This window comes from Leopardus geoffroyi, chromosome A1 (genome assembly GCF_018350155.1).
Source record: "Leopardus geoffroyi isolate Oge1 chromosome A1, O.geoffroyi_Oge1_pat1.0, whole genome shotgun sequence".
Classification (NCBI taxonomy): domain Eukaryota; kingdom Metazoa; phylum Chordata; class Mammalia; order Carnivora; family Felidae; genus Leopardus; species Leopardus geoffroyi.
This window is the reverse complement of record NC_059326.1, coordinates 234,740,265-234,755,345: the sequence shown is the minus strand read 5'-3', so window position 1 is coordinate 234,755,345 and position 15,081 is coordinate 234,740,265. Positions and strand designations below refer to the sequence as shown.

General features: G+C 55.2%; 1 protein-coding gene and 1 long non-coding RNA gene across 2 annotated transcripts; one reads left to right on the top strand and one right to left on the bottom strand.

Moving 5' to 3' along the window:
• The first annotated feature begins 347 nt into the window (after positions 1-347).
• On the top strand, positions 348-8,133 carry LOC123606952. Its single transcript, XR_006716587.1, has 2 exons — positions 348-574; positions 5,096-8,133. It is a non-coding gene; the product is annotated as an uncharacterized LOC123606952 (long non-coding RNA).
• Positions 8,134-11,573: 3,440 nt separating this feature from the next.
• LOC123606906 lies at positions 11,574-13,934 on the bottom strand. Its single transcript, XM_045495768.1, has 2 exons — positions 13,692-13,934; positions 11,574-12,788 (listed from the first exon to the last, which is right to left on the bottom strand). Exons 1-2 carry the CDS (start codon positions 13,808-13,810, stop codon positions 11,960-11,962), a joined length of 948 nt encoding a protein of 315 aa, XP_045351724.1. The 5' UTR covers positions 13,811-13,934; the 3' UTR covers positions 11,574-11,959.
• Between the last annotated feature and the right edge of the window lie 1,147 nt (positions 13,935-15,081).

The window sequence follows — 15,081 nt, the reverse complement described above, 5'->3', positions numbered from 1 at the left end:
TGTCCCCATATGCATCACGCCTCCGCAGTGGAAGGTCAGGCTCGTGTCCATCTCAGGGCATCCGGGCGCTGCTGGGAGCTGAAGAGCAGACCTGGCCGTGACCTACCCCGTTTAGCATGTCAGTTCACCCACGGCCCTGCCATAGGAAGGACACGTGGGCCCGCAGCTCCTTGAATGGAGACTCTGGGGAGAAAGGAGGAGGAAAGACCAATGTGGTTCCGCTTGCTCTAAGCATCCGCCGAAGGCGATTCGAGGTCAGCTCATCTCCCTAGAAAGCCCCACATTGACTCCTTCGGGGGAGTGAATCACCAGCTGTCTCAGGGTGCCTTTCCTTTAACTGGCTTTTCCTCCACCAAATCAAAGTGCTCTGAGTCATGCAGACCCGTAGGGAGGTGTTCACTGAGTCACCAGCCTATGGCACCCGTTCCGCCATGCGGTCCTGCGGATGCCTCCCCACAGTCCCGGCCGGTCGCCTCCGCTGCTCACCACCCACCTGGCTGTGAAGAGACGACAACGTGGGGACATTACAGCATCGGGGGAAAGAGAAACGGGAGATTCATTTTGCTATAAAAAGGTAAATCTCCTCCAGGAAGAAAAACGGCCGACTCTATAAATTCATCACCAACACCTGCTGGGAAACGCTGCTGCGCTCTGAGAAGCAAATTTGCCCGAAAGCCCCTTGAGCTCCCTGCAAGCCCACCCACCGCTCGGGCCTCGACGCATTGGGACCCCCAAAGGCGGCACTGTCCGAAGCCCGGAGAGAAAGTCCCCTCCTTTCCCTCGCATTCTCCTGGTCACCTCTCCGCCAGCAGAAAACTCTCACTTGTCCCAGGATGAACCCACACGGATGTGCCCCAACACTGAATAGCCTCATGTTCATTATCCTGATGGCCGTCATCCGGCGTCCCCTGCCTGCCTTGTGCACGGTCGGGGCTGTGAGGCTTGGCGAAGGGTTAATGAGAGAGACAGAACATTTTATAATTAGAGGGAGGTCAGGAATAGAGACTAGGGGAAGAGAGAGGCTCAGAAACCCCCTCTCCTGTGGCTGGCAGTTTCTGAACGGCATGTGTGAACGTGTGGGTGGTTCTAGGCGATGTTAATTCCTTGTCTTCCCAAAGCTGATCCAGCCGGGGCTTAAATGAAACACTGAGACTGTGGTCGGATCACGTTCTGTCACTGAGATAAGGAGGCAACAACAGCGCCTCCCAAGTTAGAGCTCATTCTGACAGGTTCCCCTGGAGCCAGTGGTCTCAGGGGCCATGCCTTGGTCTCAGGGTCTCAGGGGCCATGGTCTCAGGGGCTATGCCCCTCGGGGGGCCCCGGGGCAGGGGTGCACTTGGCACAAAGGCCTCGTGACCCAGTGATGTCTGCTGGGGACACCGGCCCACGGGAGGCCACCGCCTCTCGATTGCAAGCCCGACGCAGAAGGCTGGCATTTCCCGACCACAGACGGGACACGAAGCAGCCACGGAAGCAGGACCCGAGCGGAAGTAGCCGTCCAGAGTCCACCCTGTAATTCCTTGCTCTCTCATGTGGAGAACTGTATTTTCTTTCTCTCGAAAGCTTCCTTTCCTTCCCCGTGACTCTAAGTGCTGGACAGAAGCAGGAGGTGCACCGGGAAAAGCTTCCCGCCCTTGCTGGGGTGCCTGGCACTGGTCCAGAGGGGCCGTCGGAACACGGGCCCTGGCGGGAAGCGAGGCTGCGTGGGCCTGGAAGCCGTAGGTTCCTGCGGGACGGGCCCCCACTGCCTACCTGAGTTTCCTAATATTCTGTTCGTGTGGGTTCTTTTTATTTTTTTCCCCCATTTCAGTAAGGGGAAAAGCCATAGATTTCCTGTAAATTTTCACTAAAGGCAAAAAAAAAAAAAAAAAAAAAAAAATGTTGAGAGAGGAGACACAGACAGGAAACTATGTGGCCAGGACACCATGAGGGCGTCTGGGTGAGCAAGGAGGGTAAGGAAGACCTTCCGTGTATTTAAGGCGCTGTGGCTGAACCACGCAAATAAAGGGGAGCAAGGATGGGAGACCCCCGGCCCCCCGAGACTCATCCAGGAGAGCCCCTGCCTCACACAGGTGTGGGGTTAACCACCTGAAGGCCCAGGCCAGCCATGTGTCAGCGGGCCCAAGAGACGCATCCTAAGCAATGAGGAAGCGTGTAAGGACACGGCTTACAGCCTGTGGTCAGCGCTGGGACGGGGCGGGGGGTGGGGGCACACCCGTACTACGGGGCCGTCCTAACCCCTCAAATCCGTTACCCTGAGAGTTTTCATGGCGAAAGCAACTTTTCAGGTGTGATCCAGTGAAGATAGAGAGATTATCCCGGATTATCCGGGTGGATCCAGTGTGATCAAAGTGTAGTTTTATGAGAGGGGGCGGGAGTGTCACAGAGGAGATGTGATGACAGGGTCGTAAGCAGGAGTGACACAGGAAAGGGCCACGGCCGAGAAGGGCAGGTGACCTCCAGAACCCGGGAAAGGCAAGAAGTGGGCTCCCCCTAGAGCCTCTAGAAGTAACAGTCCTGCCACGGCCAGACTTCAGGACTGCTGATTCCCAGAACAAGGGGGTGTTGTTTGTATCCGCTGGTTGTGGGATTGTTCCAGCAGAAAACCACACGCCGCGCCCCGCCCCCCTCCCTGGGTCCACCAGAGCGAGGGGGTAAGCGGCAGGTGCCCGCAGGTGTCCCGGGCAGTGTTGACAGCTCAAGGAAGGGCCCAGACGTTTGCAAGCCCGGCCCAGGCATGGAGTGGTCCCCAGGCCAGGCGTGTTGGGATAATCTTGTCCTCCAGCCGGGCTCCCAGGAAACAGGGACGTGCAGGGGAGACTGATCCCAGGAGAGATTCAGGGCAAGGGGTAGGAGAGCCCAAGGACAGTTCCGGGACCTGGGTCGAGGGACACCTGAGCTGTTAGTGCGCAGGCCCAAGCGTGGGGGAGCAGGTTGGATAGAGGGGTCGCCATGGATGGCATGACCTCCTTGTGAGGTGCCCACGCCCCCAGGACACGCCCTGCAAAGCCTTGGATCAAACCTCATCTGCCCAGCAAGGCCCTTCTCAGCCCTTGTCTGTAGCCACAACCCACCTCCACCCCAGCCTCACCCTGGCCCCCTCTCAGCTGCCGTGCTCCTCACCACATGCACTGGGGTTCTAGAATGGGGGTGTGCCCACAGTGCGCCCCAAGCGCCCAGAGCAGTGCCCAGCGTGGAGGAATACCTCCCTAAGCTTCACCTCTTCTCTGACTGCCTCTTTACCTGCGTGGGCTTCCTTCTGTCCCCAACATGGACTTCCTTCTGTCCCTAATGTGGACTTCCTTCTGTCCCCAATGTAGGTTTCCTTCTGTCCCTAACGTGGGCTTCCTTCTGTCCCCAACATGGACTTCCTTCTGTCCCTTATGTGGACTTCCTTCTGTCCCCAATGTAGGTTTCCTTCTGTCCCTAACGTGGGCTTCCTTCTGTCCCCAACATGGACTTCCTTCTGTCCCCAATGTAGGTTTCCTTCTGTACCCAATGTGGACTTCCTTCTGTCCCCAATGTGGGTTTCCTTCTGTCCCCAATGTAGGTTTCCTTCTGTCCCTAACGTGGGCTTCCTTCTGTCCCCAACATGGACTTCCTTCTGTCCCCAATGTGGGTTTCCTTCTGTCCCTAATGTGGACTTCCTTCTGTCCCTAGCACAGGCTTCCTTCTGTCCCTAACACAGGCTGTTCCTTCTGTCCCTAACACCTTCCAGGTGTTCGGCTGGTCCTGCCCTTCTTTCCCTTGTCGTCCCCACGCCCAGGCTCTCCTGCCCCAGCCTATTCGGCACCTGCCCCCCCCCCCCATCGGACCCGACCTGGAGGCTACCGTGTCCACCCTGGCAGGGACTGTGGGGGTTCCCACCTGCCAACACACAGCAGGTGTTCAATCATGTCTGTTCCGAGAATGAACGGAGGCTGAGGAAGGGAATCCCCGCAGGTTCTGATGGGGCCGCAGAGAGGGCTGGCCGTACGGAAGGTCGGAAGAGGAAAGGATCCCTGCGTTATCGAACCACATCCCTTCCTACAGGGACACGTTTCCCAGCCCCGGAGTGTTGCAGATGCAGCAAATAAAAACACAGGAAGCCCAGTTAAAGTTTAATTTCAGATAGCCATGGGTGATTTTTTAGTGTAAGTGTGTCCCAGTATTGCATAGGAAATACTGATACCGAGAACTTATTACAATTGTGTTTAAATAGGCTTCATGCCCAATGTGGGGCTTGAACTCACGACCCGGAGGTCAAGAGTCCCATGCTCTAATGACCAGCCAGGTGCCCCCAAAACTTTTTTTAATGTGAAGTTTGAATTTACCTGAGTGGCCCGTGTTTTATCTGGCAGTTTGCTTCACCTCCCCCCCCCCCCCCCAGGGCATCCTGGATGATGTGCAAAAACCAGATGCTCTCAGGAGGTGCTGAGACCATGTCGGTCTCCTGACAGTGGCTCAGCACGGGCCCTGGTGGGACAGGAGGCCTGGCTCTGCCCCCATCCCCTGCTCAGGCCTCTGCTGGGCTGACAGCAGAGCCCTGGCTCCCTAGCACCGCAGGAAGGAGGGGGCTCCCCTCCCCGGGAAAGGTCCCAGTGCTCGGTCTGAGGGAGCCCCCAGGCCGGCGGCCCCTTCTCCCCACCTCCAGGCCTGGAGCCCGGCCGCCCCACTGCAATCCCGCTCCCTGTGCAGGGACGGGGGCTGGGAGCCAACACAAGCGCCCCTAGCAGGTGGTTGGGGTGACTCAGGGTGGCAGGTGACCCCTGAGGAAGCTAGGAGCACAGCGCCCAGCAGAGCGAGCCAGAGTCAGCACAAGCCCTGCTTTCTGGTCACCTCGGTGCTCCCCACACAGAGGATCCTGAGACCCGGCCCTGGAAGTTGGCAGGAGATGGGACCCCAACTCCTCTGGCACGTCCGAGAGCAGAGCAGCGGAGTCAGGAGTCTGAGGCTGGGTCCCTTCCTGCTCAGGGACAGCATGGTGGCCCTACAGTCCCTGAGCTCAGGCACCCCACCACGAGCCTCCCCTGCCCAGTGCAGCCCCCCACACCTGGGCGTCTACACCCATGTCCACACCTGTGGACGTCTACACCTGTGTCCCTCTGTCCTGCAGACCTCTCAACGGGACCCATTTCACAAGGATGGTGATGGAGTAAAGCCCTCCTAAAGAAACTATGTGTCTGCTCAGAGTCATGCTGGGAAATTTCCAGAATCAGGAGCCGTGGGAGAGGATATCTGGGAACATCAGAAGTGAGTAAGTAAATACTGACTCACTTTCCATGGGGAACTGGCGCCCTGGAATCCCAGAGCACAGTTCTGGACCCCAGGCTGGCCTGTGACCGTTTCTAATGATTTACCAAAGGCCCACGTGGTCATTCAGCCACCCGTCAGCACAACGTGCCCTCCGTGCCTCTCTCTGGCGATGTGTCTAGAGGTAGTCTGGGCCAGCATGGCATGTCTCGCCCCGCGGCATACTTCCTGAGTCTCTCACGACGTCCCCGCGAGGGTCGATTACTGGTTGGACGTCAGCCCGAAGCGTCCTCCGGGGTCCCCGAGTGCTCCCTAGCCATTCACCGTGTTTCTTCCTCCAGAAGTGGGGGAGGGGGGACTCATGCCCTGAGTGTGGCCGCCCCAAACGCGTCGGCTCATGGCTGCCGTGAACTACGTGTGGAATTCGAGGGGCTTGCCGGTGTTTGGACGGAGAGCTGGCTCCACAAAGGGCAGAGGGAAGGCAGGGCACAGATTCTCAGGGCACAGCAAGCTCGGATGGCGGGGCCCAGCAGACGCCAGCGGAGCTCCTGCGTTAGGAGGACAAGGACCCGGGTGACAGGCCTCCTCTGTGACCCCCTGAGAAAAAAGACCGCATCCAGCGGGAAGATCGCCTCGCTGCCGTGGGCCGACACAGACAGCTGTCGTGCAGATGGGTCCACGTGTGTCCGGGAGGGGCTGTCACCACGTCTGCGTGGCCACGACCACACGAAGCGACTTGATTGTAATTCCAGACCCCATGCTTCTCTGATCGCACCGTCCGGGAGAGGTCAGACCCTGAGAAATGTCCTGCTCCAACGCATCTAAAAAGCCGGGGTAATACGTGTTTGCGTGTTTTTCAATGCATGTTTGCGCTCATAAGACAATGAGGAAAATCTCAGAAGAAACGAATAAGGCTGGACCCCAAGTCCGGAGAAGTCAGGACGCCCGGAGCCAGAGCACCAGGTGGTTCCCGTCCGCAGAGGGGTCTGTTTATGTGGACACAAGCCCTTGATGAGCCTCGTCACACACGGCCGGGACGCCCGGGGACTCACCCGCACGAATGGTGAAGCAGGGAAATCTGTCTACTGGACACGGCGAGAGGCACGTGGGGGCACACGGGGTAGACAAGGAGGACAGGTGGCAGGCTCCTGCAGGACGGGGCTGGGGACAGAGCCACCGGAGGATGCTGGGGAATGGCGGCGGGGCCACCAGCAGAGGAGGCCGGGAACCCCGGGGCCACCGCAGGGAGGGATCCCGGGATTGCAGGATGCGAGGGCTCTGTCACCCACGGGCAGGGAAGCAGGCTGTCGGTGGGGCCGGGGCTCACCAGCACGGCAGGGCATAGGGACGCGGGAGGACAGAGGTGATGGCCGAATACGATGCCGCCTCCTTCTGAGAGACGGTGGGGCTCACCACGGGCCCGGTGCTCAGGCAGGAGGCCCAGGTGGCACGTGAGCAGACCCCGGTGGGCGTTTGGAGCAGGAGCTAAGTCCCAGGACACAGCTGACGCAGGACATGGGGCGTGGGGGTGGGGTGTACGGACGCCTGCATGGTCCCAGTGGGACCCAGAAACACAGCCGAGAGCGTCATGTGACTGTCTGGAACCCAGGAGGGAGTCTGAGGTCTTAGACACGGCGCGTGCTTCACCCCGGACCGGCCCAGGGCTGGGAGCGAGCTTCCAGCCAGAAGACGCTGTGTTGGGACGGCTGTCTTCGGAGGCCTCGCTGGCCGCCGCAACAGACGACCACAGACCAGGCGGCTTAAAGAGCAGACACTTTCATTTTCTCACTGTCTGGAGGCCAGACGTCCGGGATCAAGGTCCAGCCTCTTTCTTTGGCCCGCAAGTGACCGTCTTCTCCCTGTGTCCTCACCTGGCCTTTCCCCTGCACACGTCCCTGCCGACTCTTCCTCTTCTTACGAGGACACGGGATTAGGGGCCCGGGATTAGGGCCCCAGCCTCAGAGCCCGCTTTAGCCTTATTACGTCCTACCAGGCCCCACATCCAATTACAGGCCCAGTGGCGTCAGGACTTCAGTGTAGGAATTTGGGGGCAAACCACTCGGCACACAGGCTGAGGCCGAGGCAACGAGGTCAGGGTGAGCCCTGGGAACGTTTGGTGCCAAGGGAAATAATAAAGCACAGCAAAGAATGGCCCTCCGGCATTGCGTCGGCTCATGGCCCCCTGTGGACACTATGAGTGCGCTGACAAGGCCCGCTCCCTGAGTGCCCCACGCTCCACGGCCTGTCCTGAGCCAGACGCTCTGACCCTCACGCTGGCCAGCGGGGTGGGCGCCCCCACGTCCTTACCCCGGTGCCCTGGTCCCAGCACTGCCCAGGGGAAGTCCATTCCCTGTGTCCTCAACGCCTTCCGCCACCTCCCGCGGGACCCAGACAAAGCATTCCTACCCTGCTTTGGAAGTGCCGTCCGGATGGCTTCGTCTGCTTTGCCTTTTCACTTCCGATTTTTCTCCCTTTTATTTCAATTTCGATTTGATTGTAGCAAAATAAGTATAAGCTGACCTTTCGGCCACGCTTCCGTGCCCAGCGCGGTAAGGGCCGCCAGACCAGGAGGGCTGAGGAGGGACGATAGGGGGCCTCTCCCAGGGAGGGATCGCCTCGGGCTCTGAGGACCTGGGCAACCTCCTGCGTCCACCTCATCCACCACTGGCCCACTTAACACCTGCAACCTTGGTCTAAGCTGCACCGGCCAATATGGTGGCTGTTAGCCACATGCGGCCTTTCCAAACTGAGACGTGGTTAGAGTCCATAAGACCCACCACATGTCAAGACTGAGCACGGACAGCCAAGAGGAACGTGATACATTTCTTTAATAATTTGATATTGATTATGTGTTGAAATTATATTTTAGATACATCTGACTAAATAAAACACATTATTTTTATTATTTTTTAAGGTTTATTTATTTTGAGAGAGTGAGCAGGGGAGGGGCAGGGAGAGAGAGAAGCTCAAGCAGGCTCTGTGCCCAAGCCTGCAGACCCGACCCGCGGTCCTCGTGCTGCCCAGGGCCTCTGTCTGGCTTCGTCTCTCAGTCTGGGGGTGCAAATGAGAAGCGAGTGCCCCAGGTGTCACGGAGCCCCTGGTGGCACCATCGAGTGGCAGTCCTACGGCACGGGCATTCTGCTCTGCTCACTGATCTTCAACCTTCTTATTTAGGGCTGGCTTAATGATGATGCAATCACCACTGGGGTCACCAGGGGGCAAAGTTTTCACCTGTTCCTTAAAAAAAAAAAAAAAAAAAACAATGCTAACAGGTCAAATCTCTTGGAAGAACAGATACTTGTTAGAAGTCTGTGAATGTGGGGGCACCTGGGTGGCTCAATCGGTTAAGCATCTGGCTCTCGATTTCGGCTCAGGTCATGAGGTCGCCGTTCGTGGGATCGAGCCTCTCGTCGGGCTTTGTGCTGACATCACAGAGCCTGCTTGGAATTCTCTCTCTCTCTCTGCCCCTCCCCTGCTCTCACATGCATTCTCTCTCTCTCTCAAAATAAATAAACATTTTATAAATAAAAGAAATCTGCAAATGTGAGCTGTTTTCTCCCCTATGTAATGTGTATCATTTATCTTCCTCTGGAGAGAAATACACAGGTCCTCACAGAAATTCGCTTATGAACAACACAAAATAGCCCGTGGGTACTTGAGGGAGATGTGAAACTTTTCTCCCTTCCGTATGTAAAAAAAAACCAGGTTCCTCCCCACCCCAGACTCTCGCAGCAGCATCCGCCAGAAAGGGAAGCAGGATGTGTTCAGCTTTTCATGGCACCCACTTACCTTCTTCTCTCGAGCTCTGCTCCCAATACTTTCCCATCTTCGACAATGTCTCTTAGGCCTATGACTTGCTCTTGTGGGACAGGTATGAGGCTCCTCAGAGCAGATGATAGCTAATTTTACCTGTCAACTTGGCTGGGCGGTGGGGTGCTCAAACATCTGGTCAGACATTACTCTGGCTGTGTCTATGAGGGCATGTGCTTGGGACTGACATTTGAGACAGTACACTGAGTAAAGCAGATCACCATGCCTATGGTGGGTGGGCCTCATTCAATCAGTTGAAGGCCTGACTAGAACACAAGGGTCGACCGTCCCCTGAGTAAGAGAGAATTTTTCCTGCTTGAGGGCCTTAGGACTGGGACATCAGCTTTCTCTGGCTTTCACTCAAACTGAAACATTAGTTCTTCCTGAGTCTCCAGCTTGATGACTCACCCTGCAGATGTTGGGGCTTGCTTGCCTCTGTAATCATGTGAGTCAATTACTTATGATAAATCCATCCATCTATCTATCTATCTATCCACACCCTATTGGATCTATTTCTCTGGAGAACTCTGACTAATACGGAGCATCAGAAATTTCTTTGTTTCATGGCTTCAGAAGAAATTTGGTTGAGTTAGGACCTGCAGAGTGAGTTCACACTGATTTCTGAGGGCACCAGGCATGGAGTCAGGACATGTACATTCTCTCCAGCTTTATCATCTCCTGCTTCTTGAAGGTCACACACTTTTTCTGGGCTTCATTCTACACACCACTTGAACAGGAAGGAGTAAGAATAATAATCCTTCACCTCTGTTCATTTCTACCATTTTCTCTAAGTGTCATGAAGGTTGTAACTTGGTCTGTCATGACCACTGTTTATTATCAAGTACCTGGCATAACGTCTGGCACATATCAGGTGTCCAGTACAAAGTTGTTGGATGGGATGGGATGGATGGGTGGATGGGTGGATGAAGAGATGGGTGGGTGGATGGATGGATGGATGGATGGATGAAGAGATGGGTGGATGGATGGATGGATGGAGAGATGGGTGGATGGATGGATGGATGGATGGATGGATGAAGAGATGAGTGGGCGGATGGATGAAGAGATGAGTGGATGGATGGATGAAGAGATGGGTGGATGGATGGATAGATGGATGGATGGATGGATGGAGAGATGGGTGGATGGATGGATGGATGGATGGATGGATGGATGAAGAGATGGGTGGATGGATGGATGGATGGATGGATGGATGGATGAAGAGATGGGTGGATGGATGGATGGATAGATGGATGAAGAGATGGGTGGGTGGGTGGATGAAGAGATGAGTGGATGGATGGATGGATAGATGGATGGATGGATGGATGGATGGAGAGATGGGTAGATGGATGGGTGGATGGATGAAGAGATGGGTGGGTGGATGGATGGATGGATGGAAAGATGGGTGGGTGGATGGATGAAGAGATGAGTGGATGGATGAAGAGATGCGTGGGTGGATGGATGAAGAGATGAGTGGATGGATGGATGGATGGATGGATGGATGGATGGATGAAGAGATGAGTGGGTGGATGGATGAAGAGATGAGTGGATGGATGGATGAAGAGATGGGTGGGTGGATGGATGGATAGATGGATGGATGGATGGATGGATGAAGAGATGGGTGGGTGGATGGATGGATGGATGGATGGATGGATGAAGAGATGGGTGGATGGATGGATGGATGGATGGATGGATGGATGAAGAAATGGGTGGATGGATGGATGGATGGATGGATGGAGAGATGGGTGGATGGATGGATGGATGGAAGGATGGATGGATGCATGAAGAGATGGGTGGGTGGATGGATGAAGAGATGAGTGGATGGATGGATGGATGGATGGATGGATGGATGGATGAAGAGATGGGCGGATGGATGGATGGATGGATGGATGGATGGATGAAGAGATGGGTGGATGGATGGATGGATGGATGGATGAAGAGATGGGTGGATGGATGGATGGATGGATGGATGAAGAGATGGGTGGGTAGGTGAATGGATGGATGGATGGATGGATGGATGAAGAGATGGGTGGATGGATGGATGGATGGATGGATGGATGGATGGATGAAGAGATGGGTGGATGGATGGATAATTGGATGGTTAGTGTGACAGTTAATTTTGTGGTCAACTTGACTACATTATGGAATACCCAGATACCTGCTTGAGTCTTATTTCTAGATGTGCCTATTGCTGCCTTTCCAGAAGAAAAAAGTACTTGAATCTGTAGAATTTGCCCTTCCCAAAGTGGATGGGCATCATCCCATTCTTTGAGGGCCTGAATAAAACAAAAAGGTGGAAGAAGGGAGGGTTCAATGGCTCTCTGCCCGACTGCTTAAGCTCCATCACACTGTCTTTCTTGCAGGATGATAAAGGAAATTGGAGTGTTCAGGTCTTAGGAAAATGAAAGCTCCACACCCTGCAGATTTGCATAACCCTTCTGGAATCCTATTTTTCTTTATACTAAACTGTAAATGTTTGTCAGGGAAAGAGGAGATAGATGCTCAGGTAGCCCGAGGCTGCTGACGCGGTGGTTACACCCGTATGCCCACGCAGAACTGGCCTATAACTCTGTGCGATTCCCACTCTCCGGCAGGGACGTGCTCCCTCGGGGAGGTGGTGATGGGGAGGGACCAGTGCTCCTCTGCCAGCACTGCTGAGGAGAGACGAACCGATACCCTGATGTGCTTAGCAGAACCCTCAGCACTCAGAAAGCCCTGGATAAACACGAGCTGTCACCTCCGGCTTCCCACCACCAGCACCCAGCCCAGGGCTCTGCACCCAGGACACGGCTGACAAATATTTGTTGAATAAATAAGTTTGTTGATGTTTCTCCCTCGCCAGACAAGATCAGCTCTTTGGGGAACCTGTTTATTTTTCCAGATAAAACAGTGTCTAGCTGTGGAGTTGGAAAAGCCCTCGGACTCATCTGGCCTGTGGTTCTTGACTCTGGCTGCACAGGGGAGCCTTTATTTCCAGACATTGTCCAGGCCCATCAGGGAAGGCTCTCTGGGGTGAGGTATGTTTGAAAGGCTCCCAAAGGGGCTCTAACATGTGCCTCCAACACCGGCCATTGTGCAGATGGAGAAAGCAGGGCTCGGGCAGGGCAAGGACTTGCCAGCGGGCAGCTGGACTGGGGTCTCTGGCCCTGACTCCTGGCCCTGCGCTCCTCCACACAATTTGTACATCCTGCTGTTGCAGGGACGAGGGGACTTTATAAAAGCCACCCCATTGGGCAGTGGCCCACCAGCTTCCTTCCTCATTAACCCCCATGGCCTCTGCTCTCAGCATGTGACCACGCCCTAAGAGGCACCAAGGCAACTGAAATCTTGTCCCCATGGGCCATGGAGCCTCTGCAAAAAGCCCCCCTCCACAGCGGAGCAATGAATGCCCCAAAACCTCGTGGATCTCAGCAGCACGGAGCATCAGGTAGACGGCGAAGAAAGCCAACCGCAACGCTGTACCCACCACCACGTGGATTTGGCTTCTTGGCAGGAAGAGGAAGGGAAGCAGAGAGTGCAGAGAAGGGACCAGGGGCTCCCACAGTCCGAGCTCACATTCAACAGGTGCACACCAGGTGCAAGTAATGCTGAAGCTCTTCCCCTGGATTAACTTCTCGAGCTTGCGCGGTAGCCCACAAATGTGTATTTGGCCCTGCCGCTGCTGGAGGGGCCGTGGGTACAAAGGCGAGCAGGACACACGGATGGAGAGGGTCCTGGCTCCCAGGCCGGGGGTCAGCACGGCTTCCGAGTGCCTGCTGGGGAGAAGGCAGTGAGTGAGCTGCAATTCCCAGCTGTGCAACCTGGGCTAAGCCCGACGCCAAGCCGGGGCTCAGCCTACCCGGAACACAAGAGGGTTAAACTCAGATCTGAGCCCCTTCCCACACCAATATGCAGTCATTCCCATCCTAGAATTTCTTCCAAATCAGTTACCAGCCATTTTATTAGCTTCCGCTGCCCTCTCTCTGGGGCTCTTACGTAGGACATTTAGTTCATCTCAGTGAAGTTCAACTCAATAAATATTCATTGCAGACTTACTACATTCGCTTTTTGCCACTGTGACAGGAGAAAGGTTTCTATAAGATGCAGTCTCTACCTGCAAGGGGGTCCCTCCCCATCGTATGCAGGAGACCAAAAACTATTTTAGCACCGTAAGATTGTGTGCGTATTAGAGGCACGTAATTAAGGGTGCGATGGTGGGGTAGAAATTTCGAGGGAGAGCAGGATCACGGTGGGCAGTTTCGTGAAGTCTCGCGGACGAGGACGGTGTGAGCCAGAACAGAGAGGGAACTGGCCTTTGATAGAGAAGTGGGTGACACGTCCATCAGTCAGGTTAGTGGCCAAGGACAGAGGACAGCAGAAGACACAGTGTAAAGACAGCGTACTTCATGACGTTAGAGGCAAAGAGAATGATTACTTTGGGGCGGGGCAGGTGTTAAGATCGGGAGAAGAAACAAAGGAGCTTCCCAGACGCTGGGAATTTCTAGTCCCAGGGGTGGGATCCCCCAACAGGTATGACACTGTGGGTGTGAAGGGGAAGGGGATAGAAGTGAAGGTTCATGCCGGGGAAGAGGCAGGCTGGGAAGGGAAGGTTTGGAGGGACCTTGGCCAAGCTGGTCTAGATTATGGAGCCTATGATTGGTAGGTCACCGTCTTACCACGTGGGGTCCAATGATGGAATGTGGGGCAGCAGGACGGCAGGCCAGCGGGTGTCATGGCCGGGGGGGGAGCCATGCGGAGTCCAGGACAGCAAGGTGGCTCCAGCAATCATCTGCATATGAGGCTGGAAGACCTTGATGCAGACATGGGCACTGGGAATGAGTCCCGGATGCGAATAAAAGTCACTTCCTCCCGAAACTGGAACCCTCACACGCTGCTGGTGGGGGTGGAAAATGGAGCAGCCACTTTGGGAAACCGACTGGTAGCTCTTGGGACCGTCAAACCCGGTGTTGCTTTATGACCCTGCAACTCCACAGCTGGGTGTGTGGCCGGAGGACTGAGAAACTATGTCCCCACCAAAACCCGCGCACACGGAATGTGGTCTCTCCACACGATGAGACGGCATCTGTCCATAAGAAGGAATGAAGTCCGATACCTGCTACTATGCGGGGGAACCTTGAAAACTTTACGCTAAGCGCTTAGACAAACATTATGTGATTCCCTTTATGTGAAATGTCCAGAACAGGGGAATCCACAGGGACAAAAGGGATTAGCAGTTGCTCCGGGCGGAGGAATGTGGGGGCAGGAAGGTGAGAGCTAAAAACTTTAGGGTTTCTCTGGGAGGTGATGAAATCGTCTAGAATTGATTGTGGGGGCACATACCTGAATACACTAAAACTAGTGAGCTTTACACGTTAAATGGTGGACGTCTGGTATGTGAATTATATCTGAAAGAGGCTGTTGTAAAAAAAAAAAAAAGTCATGGGGCACCTGGGTGGCTCGGTCGGTTAAGTGTCCGACTTCGGCTCAGGTCATGATCTCGTGGTTCGTGAGTTCGAGCCCCGCGTCGGGCTCTTTGCTGACAGCTCGGAGCCTGGAGCCTGTTTCCAATTCTGTGTCTCCCTCTCTCTCTCTCTGACTCTCCCCCGTTCATGCTCTGTCTCTCTCTGTCTCAAAAATAAATAAACGTTTAAAAAAATTTTTTAAAAAAAGTCATTTCAGTGGAAGCATTGGCAGAATCCTGTGAAAACCTGTACACGGGAGGTGACGAGAGTGGAAGGGGATCCCACGGGCTGTAGGCACAGCCTTGGGGTCACAGGACTCTGCCCTGTTCTTGTCTCCAGCCTCCTCCAGTTCCCTGTGGGCCTGTAGCCTGCTGGGCTCCAAAGTAAATAAGGCGCGGGAGGTAATGTTACAACAGGGAGTTGCTCAAATCAGAGGTAGGAAGCTACCCACGGAGGGAGGAGGGGGGAGGGCCCCAAAGCAGGGAAGGGATGCATTCTGTTTTGCAGGAACACTAGTTCCAGCCCGGGAGACACCCCTCCTCCCCAGCTAGGTGTTTCCCCTGGTGGCCCCTTTCGTGAGCCAGTCTGAGCAGGTTTGGAGCTG